General features: G+C 43.0%; 1 protein-coding gene across 1 annotated transcript in view; it reads left to right on the forward strand.

The window, feature by feature from the left end:
- Window positions 1-2,604: 2,604 nt before the first annotated feature.
- The window catches only part of usp34 (ubiquitin specific peptidase 34), a gene marked incomplete at its 5' end in the record, with an annotated part of 65,539 nt that continues 55,032 nt past the window's right edge, over window positions 2,605-13,111 (forward strand). The window contains 2 exons of the mRNA XM_079219351.1: window positions 2,605-2,647; window positions 12,506-12,596. Of these exons, the coding sequence (XP_079075477.1) occupies window positions 2,605-2,647; window positions 12,506-12,596 (134 nt within the window). The remainder of the gene's footprint in view (window positions 2,648-12,505; window positions 12,597-13,111) is intronic.

The raw sequence follows: 13,111 nt of genomic DNA on the forward strand, positions 1-13,111 counted from the left end.
GACATGTGCGTCCTTGCTTCCTTTGTTGTCTGGTTTTGGTTTGTCAGTGTGTTTTTTTGTTTGTTTTTGTTTTTTCTCTGGCTCCGAGTCAGTTGGACCGCTCTGCGTTTTGGATGAGAAGGAAGGCTGTGTGCATATCATCCTGTTTGTAAAGCTGTCTCAGTACTCTGAGAATATAAAGTTGGCTATTTTTACAAAAAAAAAAAGGAATAGAAAAAAAAACAAGTCTGTGTGACTCTGCTTCTTTTCTCAAAGCCCTGGAGGTTTACGTGAGGGGGGGAACCTGGAGAAGGAGCAGGAATGTCAAGTGACCGTCTGGAAAGGTTTTGGAAAATGTGACGTTCAGCGTGGCTGTTGATGAGGAAACTGTTCCCAAACTGGGAAGGGGAGGGGTCGCACCTGACCAGCGGGTCAAAATGTGTCTTTTTTTTTACAGCAGACATTTTGGCTTTGTGCCGACGCCGCACTGGACAAAGAGCAGAAACTAATGACATTACATTTCATTACAGTAATTGATAGAACAGAGACATCATTTATCTTATTAGTTCCACTAACGGGTCTAAATGTCTCCTGTCAAATAGAACATGAATACAGGTCTTGGTATTGGATTAATCTGCTCATTATAGGAAGTTAACAAAGCTGAGATGAGCACAGCTGTAACTGCATTTTAAAATTACAGGTTTACTAAGAAATGCTCCGACTATTGAGAAGAAATGCCAGTTTTGACATGAAATGGGACTGAAGTTCGTAGCAGGTTTGGTTCTGGAGATGAAGTTTAGTTTTCTTTAACACACTCACTCACACACTGCATTGTGGGTACTGAGAAAGCTGCGACGTGAGTCTGATTTAAGTGTTAATTCGTCATAAATAAAAAAGGTCTTTACATAATTAGGGATCTAACGGTTGAGGAAATGGAGCACAAGATGTAGAACATATTTTTTTTTCCCGCCCCAAAAGCTTTTACAATCTAACCAAGTACATTTACTCAGGAACTGTACTTTAGTACAACTTTTAAGTAGTTGTATTTACATTTTATTAGTCTATAATTACTTGAGTCTACTACATTTTGAAAGCCAATATTGTACTTTTTACTCCACATTTATTTAATAATTGTAGATTCTTTGCAGATTAAGATGGATACAAAATAATCAACAAATAAATGATGTAATATTATACATTAAACTATTCAGCGGTTTATAAAATAGTGCTGCAACATTAAAGTGATAAACACATTAATGCATCTATGATTATAATCCAATGATGGATATTATTCTGAAAGGGCTATTCTGCTAAATGAGTACTTTTACTTTTAGTACTTTATGTATGTTTTGTATGTTTATACTTGATGTTAATACTTGTGTACTTTTACTGAACTAAAACTTTGAACACAGGACCTTTTACTTGTATTACAATATTTCTACATAGTGGTATTGGTACTTTCACAGTGAAATATGCAAGTACTTCTTCCACTACTATTGTACAGACAAGACTAACACTAACAGAAACAAGTACATAAACCTCTTTTACAGTCAAGGATTCACATTATTTAATGTATATTTGACATACTTCTGACTGTTTTAACTGATATAATTACATGTATACCAGAGACAATGTATGGGCTTACACAACAAATAACTTCATATTTAAATATGCATTAAATAAACAACATTGTAGTGGTTTAGTATGGGTAGTTTAAAAGATAATATAAAGATAGTATTAAAATCAAAATGTGAGTAGTGGAAAAAAAACAAATTAAACTATATTTTATTTAAATCAGTTAACAATACAAATATGTAAATAAACAGTAATATTTCAAATTAAACGATTATTGAACAATAAAAAAATATAGTATTATTATATAATATTCATAATACTGTGTTGAACATGCCGACTATTATCCAAGATCGACAATTTTCTCTGCGGTTGCCCTTGAGATCTCAAGAAAAAGGTTGTACCTCATTGCGCAGATATCGCGAGACTAACGAAGAAACCCGAACGGGGCGATGGAGATAGCGCGGAAAGTCCCGAACTATCTCCTTCGCCCCATTCGGGTTTCTTCGTTAGTCTCGCGATATCTTTGCAATGAGAGCGACACACACGGTGGAGATAGCGCGGAAAGTCCCGAACTATCTCCACCGTGTGTGTCGCTCTCATTGCAAAGATATCGCGAGACTAACGAAGAAACCCGAATGGGGCGAAGGAGATAGCGCGGAAAGTCCCGAACTATCTCCACTGTGTGTCGCTCTCCCCCCGCCCCCCCAGCTCCCTCTCCCCTCCCCTCCTTTTCCATCATGGCTGCCGTGTCTACTCTCTCAAGTAACGCTCAGACTGGACACTGACTCGATTTCTACATTTCCCAGCGGCTCCCAACTTTTTTTTTTGGCGCATGTCACCTTTCGCTTGGATGCAAATCCCGTTCGCCGCCTTGTCGCCACCTCCGGCTCCACTCAGCGGGATAACCTCCACCGATCACTCCCCTCCACTGGGCCCTTCTTTTTTTTTTATTTAACCCCAAAAAAAACAACCAACTGCACAGCCAGCCAAGCCGACCGGGGGAAAAAAACAACCAGCTCCCCCAGTGCGATGGTTTGACTCCGTGTGAAAATGTGTGAAAACTGCGCCGAGCTGGTGGAGGTTTTAAATGAAAGTAAGTATGGAAATTAAATAATTTAAAATGTTGCTCTCCAGGACTGAAGCAGCTGGTCGGCGTTAGCTTCACGTTAGCTTCACGTTAGCTTACTATAACTTTGTGTGTTTTCGTGCGCGAGCCTTTTCCGTTGAGACTCTTAGTGGAAGTCGTGCCTTCGTGTCGTTTTTTTTGACATGCATGTCCCCATTATGCATTATTTCCCCTTCCCCAAAATTGAGTAGTTGAGTTTTTTTTATTTTGGGGCCTGTCTGTCAAAACACTCAACAAGCTAGCTCCCTGAATCCGATATTTTTTTTAAATAATAAATAACCGTGTCGCCTCGATGACATCACGGCTGTGACTTTTAAATGATTCGCAGCCGTTTGAACGCGCCGGTGCTCCTGATCCATTTATTATTATTATCTTCTTCTTCTGTGGTGCTGAAAGATGCTGGAAGTTAGCAGAGCTAGCTTAGTTTAGCCTGACTTTGTTTGATGTGTTTGTCAGGTCAAGTCTGCCACCTTTTGTGTTGCGGAGTCGCAGTTAACTTGTCAATAACACCCGCTCTCGTGCTTCACTGCTGACACGAGGATGATTATGATGTGAAATGCTTGTATTTTTTATATTCTATATCAATGTTAATATCTAGTAGTCGAAGCGAGCTAGAGAAATTAATGGCTGCAACGAGGCGCATATTTTTGGGCACACAGCAATACCGTTAATCCTCGGTAGCTCTCGGTGTGTCTTTCGGACCGACGTCGCGTGCACATCAGCCTCACTCCTCGCTGGTTTATTATTTTGTATTATTATAAATCATGCCACCGAGCCCCCGTTTCACCTGCATGCCTCACGTCAACTTAAGCAAAACGTAAATACAGGGGTGGCTTTTATAGCTGGAAGTTAGCAGTTCGTCCAGGCGTGCTAACCGGGGCCTTGCTGCACCTCCGGGATGTCCGTAAGACATGGAACAAAGCATTTTGGTGTGCGTGCCCGTGTGTGCGTGTGTGTGTGTTATAACACTATCTGCAAAACCGTTACTATGCAGCGCTTGACGGTTTATTTTGTCGTTTTCCTGTTTGGGTCCAGCCCATTGTGTGTGTGCGTGTGTGTGTGTCAAGAGCTTGTGTGTGTGAATTGGAAAGCTCCTCCTGCAGGGCTCCACTTAAACAGACAAATCCTGCACCTGACTGAAGCATGTGCTCACCTATTCAAGCTTCAAAAAGTACCCCTCCCATTAAAAAAAACATATACAGCAATTTATTTTTGACCAGTTGTTATACAGATAGACACCCTGGGAGAGTGTGTGTACACACATTTAATTGTGAGAGTAAGTTGTGGCCACCTGTGTTTGTTTTTTTGGAAAGGAATGTCATCCTCATTGTGCATTTTTTGTCGTAAAGGGCATGTATAACACTAGCTGAACATGGCGTTCACACAACCTGGTTTCTGAAAGGATCCACAAGATTTTACAAACTTGGATGCCGGGATTTTGCCTCCATTCTGCAACAGGAGCCTCGTACCGCGTTCACACGGGAGATGCACGCGTGACGCGGTTCTACGGACATGCCTCAAACCTGTGCCGGGCGTCTTCGTGCGAGTACATCCAGTATGATATCTGGTTGTCCTTTTTTTTTTTTTTTTTTCTGCATTAGAGTTGAATGCAAATCAGTTGCAAAAAACATACAATGACACAGAATCGCATTATCACAGAATATAAGCCTGTCTTGCCCGCGTCTGCACGCTTTCCATTCGGTTTGTTCTCTCTTTGTCTTGCTCTTGTTAGGGAGGCTGTCAAATGACATTTAAAGGTCAATATAATTAATGTTCCGTCCTGAATAGAGGCGGCTAATCACTGGTCAGAATGTGTTATTTGTGAAGTCGACCACTGATTTTGGCATGATGATGATGATGATGATGAGGAGGAGGAGGAGGAGACCCGGCCTGCGGTTGATGCTCCAGTTCATCCCAAAGGTGTTGGAATGGGGTCGAGGGTCGGAGCTCTGTGCGGTCCAGTCAAGTTCTTCCACACCAAACTAGGGGGGAAACCATTTCTCTGTGGATCCGGCTTGGTTTACTATGGAGACATTGTCATGTTGAAAGAGGAAAGAAACAAACACACACTGTTTACACGAAGCGGCATTAATAGCAGCGTTCATATTTCTCTTGACTGGAAGTGAGAGACCAGATGTACGATTCCCACATACCTTTTGGCTATATCGTGTATTTTAAACGAATGATTCAATCATCTGTTTCAGTCTAGTGTTTTTGTCTGAGCGACAGTTCACCCCAATCCTGTGATTGTTGTCAGTTGAAATATTCACCCTTCTGGTATTCTACGTTTGACTGCTGTAAGCGGTTAATGTGACCGTAGGTGTTTTTGTACAATATGTGGACAGGAAAAAACAAACATTATAGTGACAAGAGGACTATGTGTAACCGTATATTTCTGGAATGAATCTACAGGCCAGATTGTCTAATTGATGTTCAAAGCCAGCTTTATTGTCAATTCTTCAACATGTGCAAACATACAGAAGAGTTGAAAAAACGTTTCTCTCCTGTCCAACATATAAAGTGAATACAGATAATAAAACACATGCTTTGTTCATCACAAAGCATGTGTTTCGCTTCGTGTTGCATGGTCAAACAGCATTGATTTGATTATAATCTGCTTTATTAAGTATGCAGAGAATTGCAGTAACCGTAGTGATAAACCGAGTTGCTTTGCGTGGTTCAGTCAGAGAGACAAAATGTGTCTTTTACACTTTGCAGTTAAAGCCGGGTGTCATTTTAGAATAATTAATACCAGTGAGTTAGTGACAATAAAGTACCTGACTTTCAGTTCCAAAACAATCCTTTTGTTCACTGCCCTAATTTGAGAAATATACACTTTTGTTTCTGCAGAAGATTCTTTCTGTTTAATCAGCTCTTCTCGCATGAATGCATTGTGTTTGTGTACACTTGTGCTGTAAAGGTTCACTTTAAAATGATGATGTTTGCTCCCCAGACTCAAGTTTGCGTTCATTGATGTGGTGTTGTGTTCAAGTTGGATCAAGGTTGGAGTTTGGGGCCGTGCTGGTTTGGCCTCGCTGTAGTTTGGCTTGATTCAGACTCAAGTTACGTGACAGAAAATCTGCTGCTCGTGTGCTTTAAAAATAATAATGTTCTCACCACTTCAGCTGTGTAAAATGATGAAACCATATGAAAGCTGGTTGTGTTTCCGAGTCTGGATGAAGTCTGTTGGGTCGGATACAAACCGGGGTTGTGGAGGATTGTGATGGGTGGGGGTTCAACAGCAGGGTGCTGTCAGCTGTGACAGCTCTGTCTGCAAGACTGGCAGCTCCATGTGTTCTGTCTGTAGGCGACCTGTGAACCCAGATCATGTGTGTGTGTGTGTGTGTGAGAGAGTGTGAGAGACAGAATCCCCTTTTACAACGGGGAGCTGTGTTCAACAGCCGTTTGCCCACACGGGGGCTAATCCATGTGGTTTCTAAAAATGCAAGGATTTAGCTTCTTTTGTGTGTGTTTTTTGTGTGGTAATTGAATAACTTCAGACTTTTGGACTGTTAGTCGGACCAAAAATAAACGATGTGTAAGATGTCCCCTTGGGTGGCGTATTCTGTTGTTTATTTTTCAGACCCTTTTCCAATTGAACTGCATCAAATCAAGCCTGTACAATGAGAATATCTATTTATAAAACGGTTTATATGCGATGTGAGTATGTCACAAGGGTCAGACAGTGCTATATACATACATACATACATACATACATACATACATACATGATTCAGCCCTTCTCCCTGTTTAAAATCACTAAAATAAGCAAATTTAGTTTCCGCAGGGATGTTGCAACTTAAATGAAGAGTCGTCACACTTAATGATTAATCTAAAACATATTGCTGGAGGGAAAAACAGGTGTAAATTACAACATAAATGATGGCTGAATTCCATTTAGCTGATTCACGTTCAGTGTCCTGATATTCCCGCATGCTGCCTCACTGACTGACGACGCTCTAGTTTTCTGCCCCTATTGCAAAATAGACAATTTCCTAACTAAGCTGTTGCCATTGCTAATGAAAATATGTATTCCTCTAATATTCCTGTTTACATTCAACTGTTTGCGGACGTTTCTGCAGCCGCTTGCAAAGTTGAAATGTCCTCTGTGTGTGTGGGCGGGGAGAGCTAAAGGATGTAATGAAATACATGTATTTTGAGTGAACTAATGCTGAAAGAAGTGAAATCACATGTTCATGGTGACGGTGACGGTGACCTCGGACTCCGGTGCCGACTGAAACGACAACATGCGGAAAGGAAATGTGCTGAAAGTTCAAAGTCAGGGCATGAGGATGAGCCGTTGCTCGGAGCAGCAAAAGCTTCTCACTTATGGATTTCACACTTTCCTTCTGCTCACACCGGAGACAAAGTGATGTTCTAATTCACTAAATAACGAGATTTTCTTTTGGATGTAAAGGTCTGACGGACGTACGGTTTACGGTGACTTGTAGATTGCGCCTCTGTGCCATTTTTTTTGGGGGGTTATTCGTTCTCGTGACATCTCAGGAACGCCGAAAGGAACGTTTCAATCAGATAACTGATTGAAACGCTCGTTATGATTTTACACCAATGTCTAATCGGATTAAATGATGACGCGATGATTTTTTTGGACAGACGTGGATGTAAACTGCAACCTCGGCAGACTGGAACTGCAGAATATGAACACCGTCTGGTCAGTTTTGGACTATGAGTCTCGTCTTTTTCTCCCTCCAACAAAGACCTGACCTGCTTGTGTTGACCAGAATATCTCCTGCAGAAACGCCTCCAGCTCCTGATGAGGAGTTGAACTTGGGAACCTTTTTAAAATAATGTCCACACAGATACATTTAATAATAATATTTTTGCGCAGTTCAGCTTTCGGCTCGATTCCCTAAAAGGAAAAAAGAAACTGAGCTTCTTGTCACTTTCTTTTGCCGACTCCGTTGTTGATATATGCGACCTGTTAATCAAGTCTGAGTCAGAACCACTATTGTATTCAACGTAAATAATAATGTACACTTATGGTCATTCAGCTTGCTGCCCAGCGGGTCTGGTTCACACTGTTGACTGTGCTCTTTATTTTAACTTTAATTTAATATTTGACTGTAGATTTAATTGTAAATATTCACGCTCTCAGTTATTGCACTCTGTTTATTGTTAAATGTGATGCATCTCCCGCCAGGACAAATTCCTTGTATGTAAAAACATACGTGGCAATAAATGGTTCTGGTTCTGGTTCAGCTTGTTTGGTTGTGTAAATCTCTGTTGTTTTTTTTACTTCAAATGTAATTCAGTCACAATGTTCTCTATCCGAAAGTGGCAGTCTTCTAGATTCAGAGTGAGTTCACCGTGGTTTTAATAATCTGGTGAGATAATGGATGAAATACATAAATAAAGATTTGACTACATTTGTCTGCACCAGATGAATCCTAAAGGTCTTACAGACGGGGGTTTGCTCTCAGTTAGAGACTCATGCAGAACTAAAATAAGAAACCTAGAAAGTCTGAGATGACATAAAGTCGGCTTCTTATTTTGACAATCGTACATCAGTGCCTTTCTTTCTCTTTTTAATTGTCAGAAGATGCTGGTTTGGTTTAGCTGGAAGCCCAAATCACAAACGTGTGTTTACGAGGTCTGACCCGGCTGCTGCTGTGGAGGGATCGTTTTACTTTCTGTCCAGATGTGTGGAGCAGAGATAACGTGACAACCTCGAGATGCCGACGGCCGACGTGTGTCGGGGGCTCGTGTGATGGCGACTGTTGCCAGAGCAACGCGGCTTCTCATGCCGCCGCGTTCGGCTCTCGGGACGACAGCGTCGGTGTTCAGTTGACCTCTTCGGTCCAGACTGAAGTACCTCGACGTTCATTTATTGTCATTGTGCGACGCGGTGTTGCTCAAGCACATTACAGGATGGATTGGATCCATTAGAGTGACTTTGTTGATGTTCGTCCTGCACCATCGTTTGGTTTAATTTGATTTTTGTCCAATACTTTTTGATAAATACGTGCAAAACCATTTTACCTGCTAATCCTCAACCTGTTGGCATCCTCATCGTCTGCATGTCTGCACGCTGACGTTAGCATTTAGCTCACAGAGCCACTGTGCTAATGACTGTAGACTCGCAGGGCAGCTATTGGACACAACTAATACCAGTATCAAAAGGAATTATTCAACTTTAAAAATGATCAATGGAACCAGAGTAATGGACACATTTGAGAAATATAATATTTACATTCAAAATAGCGGTTTTCAGCTACTTTGCTAGTTTGCTCTGACAATAAAGTGGTACAGGAGTTGCTATTGACTAAAATGATGAACTTCTCCTCATATTTACCGTAGACTGTTGCTTACAGAAGAAAGGAAAGTATATCTGCCAGCTCTGATTGGTTGTTCCTCGTCACCTGACGTGTGAAGTGCACTGCAGATGTTTTTTCTTTCTCCATGCACCCACGTTAAAGTCTTTTATCTCGGCTGTACTTCTTAAAAGAATAAATGCAGTGACACCCAAGCCTCTCTTAAAGTACATCTTTTTTTTTTACACTGATTTAGTCATTTTGAGCTCTTCAGATCTTCTGCCCCGACCTGTGTTCTCTTTCAGAAACGCATTTCTTCTGAGTTGAACGGTTCTTTTAGAGTCGCAGCGGGAGCGCTCATGTTTGAACGCCTCCAGTCTGCCTGAACTGTTGCGGTCACCGTGCGATCACACAGTGCAGGTGTGCTCCCCCGCTCCGTATTTATATCCACGGTGAGCTGCAGCCATAAAAAGTGGGTTTAATGCCGGCACCTGGGCGCTCGTTCCCAGACGACACGGTCATCGCCAAAGCGGTGAAAACGACATCCCTGGAGGAAAATGGCCGACGCCACAGAGGAGCTTCTGTTCACACGTGGAGCTGAAAGGGGTTCGGTTTCCACGAGGAGAAACGTCCCGCTTGCACGGCCGAGCCGGTTGATTGAGTTCTATTGTTGTCGCCTTTTTGTGTTCTGTGTGTCTTCGCCGTCAAATCCAGGTCAGCGACTCAATGGAGACACTCGATTCCTCTAAGCCGGGTGTGACTGATGTGGCTCTTCGAAGGCCAATAGAAGAACTGTAACTTTAGACGGGAGTCCTCGGAGCCCGGTGCCAATATGTAATGTATGTAGTCGGCAGCCTCCAAGTTGTAGCCCATCTGATGAAGGCCTTTTGAGGCCGATAAACATCCAGCAAGTGTGGGCTTACGTTTTGAATTCCTGCCCACTGCTATTAGACTTTATAATAAGTCACCTCTGGCCAGATCCTCCGGCAATTCAATCAAGATCAACATCAATATCCCTTGCACCGCTTTTGTTGTTTAGTTAGTCACTGCACATACTTAAATACATTTAATATACACTGCATATACTTTGCATTTGTGCACTTTCTTTATTGTTTATTTGGGAATTTCCCCTTTGGGATGAATACAGTATCTATCTATCTATCTCTGCAGTTTTTGTCAATTTTCTGCAGTTTTTCCATCCCATTGAATATCCTCAAATGAGTGATTTTGAAAAAGCTGTCAAGCTCATTATCAAGTAGAGGAGGGGAAAATGAGCCTCCAGGAATTAATAAAAATAATTGTATTCATGCAGAGGGACCTTCATGATTTATTGTTTCCCTATTTGAGATAGTTTGTGTTTTATGATGTGTTTTATCTGTGCTGCAGAAACATGTGAGGGGAAGTGATTCCAGTATGTTTTTAGTGCCATTTTATGAGAACGGATAATTATGATCACATCGTCCCGATGCTTATCTTAGTTTTTACTTATTTCAGTCGGCTAGTAGAATGTTGTCATAAAAAAACAAGACGGCAAATTGCAGAATATGCTCCCCAAAATAAACATCAGCATGTGCTTTGGTGCGTTTACTCTTGTTTTAGGGTCACGTGTCTGTTTTTAGTTTCAGCAAATTAGGTTGTTTGACTGTGGGGTGAAAAGTTCGACTAACCCATTTAAGCTAATTCAAAACCGTATAGTATTTAAATTACAAATGGATGTTTAAAAAAATGCTGTGATATTGACTTGTGGTTTGTTTCCCTGAAAGTGACCAAAAATTAAAAAAAGTTAAAAATTAGACTATTCTCTATTGACTCCTGAGATCCTCTCTCGTCTCTAGCGGGTTGTGTCCTCTCTAGCGGGTTGTGTCCTCTCTAGCGGGTTGTGTCCTCTCTAGCGGGTTGTGTCCTCTCTAACGGGTTGTGTCCTCTCTAACGGGTTGTGTCCTTTCTAGCGGGTTGTGTCCTCTCTCTCTTCTCTAGCGGGTTGTGTCCTCTCTAACGTCTCTAACGGGTTGTGTCCTCTCTCTCTCGTCTCTAGCGGGTTGTGTCCTCTCTCTCTTCTCTAACGGGTTGTGTCCTCTCTAACGTCTCTAACGGGTTGTGTCCTCTCTAACGTCTCTAGCGGGTTGTGTCCTCTCTCTCGTTTCTAACGGGTTGTGTCCTCTCTCTCGTTTCTAACGGGTTGTGTCCTCTCTCTCGTTTCTAACGGGTTGTGTCCTCTCTCTCGTTTCTAACGGGTTGTGTCCTCTCTCTCGTTTCTAACGGGTTGTGTCCTCTCTCTCGTTTCTAACGGGTTGTGTCCTCTCTCTCGTTTCTAACGGGTTGTGTCCTCTCTCTCGTTTCTAACGGGTTGTGTCCTCTCTCTCGTTTCTAACGGGTTGTGTCCTCTCTCTCGTTTCTAACGGGTTGTGTCCTCTCTCTCGTTTCTAACGGGTTGTGTCCTCTCTCTCGTTTCTAACGGGTTGTGTCCTCTCTCTCGTTTCTAACGGGTTGTGTCCTCTCTCTCGTTTCTAACGGGTTGTGTCCTCTCTCTCGTTTCTAACGGGTTGTGTCCTCTCTCTCGTTTCTAACGGGTTGTGTCCTCTCTCTCTCGTCTCTAACGGGTTGTGTCCTCTCTCTCGTCTCTAACGGGTTGTGTCCTCTCTCTCGTCTCTAACGGGTTGTGTCCTCTCTCTCGTCTCTAACGGGTTGTGTCCTCTCTCTCTCGTCTCTAACGGGTTGTGTCCTCTCTCTCTCGTCTCTAACGGGTTGTGTCCTCTCTCTCTCGTCTCTAACGGGTTGTGTCCTCTCTCTCTCGTCTCTAACGGGTTGTGTCCTCTCTCTCGTCTCTAACGGGTTGTGTCCTCTCTCTCGTCTCTAACGGGTTGTGTCCTCTCTCTCGTCTCTAACGGGTTGTGTCCTCTCTCTCGTCTCTAACGGGTTGTGTCCTCTCTAACGTCTCTAACGGGTTGTGTCCTCTCTAACGTCTCTAACGGGTTGTGTCCTCTCTCTCGTCTCTAGCGGGTTGTGTCCTGTCTCTCTTCTCTAACGGGTTGTGTCCTCTCTAACGTCTCTAGCGGGTTGTGTCCTCTCTCTCGTTTCTAACGGGTTGTGTCCTCTCTCTCGTTTCTAACGGGTTGTGTCCTCTCTCTCTCGTCTCTAACGGGTTGTGTCCTCTCTCTCTCGTCTCTAACGGGTTGTGTCCTCTCTCTCTCGTCTCTAACGGGTTGTGTCCTCTCTCTCTCGTCTCTAACGGGTTGTGTCCTCTCTCTCTCGTCTCTAACGGGTTGTGTCCTCTCTCTCTCTCGTCTCTAACGGGTTGTGTCCTCTCTCTCTCTCGTCTCTAACGGGTTGTGTCCTCTCTCTCTTCTCTAACGGGTTGTGTCCTCTCTCTCTCGTCTCTAACGGGTTGTGTCCTCTCTCTCTCGTCTCTAACGGGTTGTGTCCTCTCTCTCTTCTCTAACGGGTTGTGTCCTCTCTCTCGTCTCTAACGGGTTGTGTCCTCTCTCTCTCTTCTCTAACGGGTTGTGTCCTCTCTCTCGTCTCTAACGGGTTGTGTCCTCTCTTCTCTCCTCAGTATCGGATACAGACGGCAGTGAAGGAGGCTTCCAGCTGAAGAAGGAACATGCCCTGCGAGTGCTGGGCTACATCAGCTCCTGGACACAGAGGTCAGTGCGTCTTCCTCCTGCGACCTCACAGGAGTCGACTATCGGTGACACAAGGAGGCTTAAGTTATGACGTCGCTCTCCATCATCCTGCCTGTTGAAGGTGTCGGGTTTCTTCCGAACTGTAATAAACACCTGCAGCTCATTGCTTCACCAGTTCACTGCTGAGGAAAATGTAGATTTTATTAAATTAAATGCATTTTGACCACATTTCAAACAAGCAACTCTCTCCCTTAAACAAGACTTTATCACTATATATAGGTACACTCACACACATACCCCCACCCCCACCCCCACACCCACCCCCACCCCTACCCCTACCCCTTCAATTCGTACACATGGCAGTGTGTCTACAAAAACAAAAATTAGAAAAAGGAGAACATTTTAAGCCATCGTAAAAGTGACGTTAAGGAAATGTCCTTTTTTAAAAGCGCACAGCAGTTTAAAAACACGTACAGTCTTTGGAGCGAGGTGTGGTATAGTTTTGTATTGAAGATGAAATCATAAATGTTGTGAAC

The sequence above is a fragment of the Taurulus bubalis genome (assembly GCF_910589615.1).
Source record: "Taurulus bubalis genome assembly, chromosome: 6".
NCBI classification, from domain to species: domain Eukaryota; kingdom Metazoa; phylum Chordata; class Actinopteri; order Perciformes; family Cottidae; genus Taurulus; species Taurulus bubalis.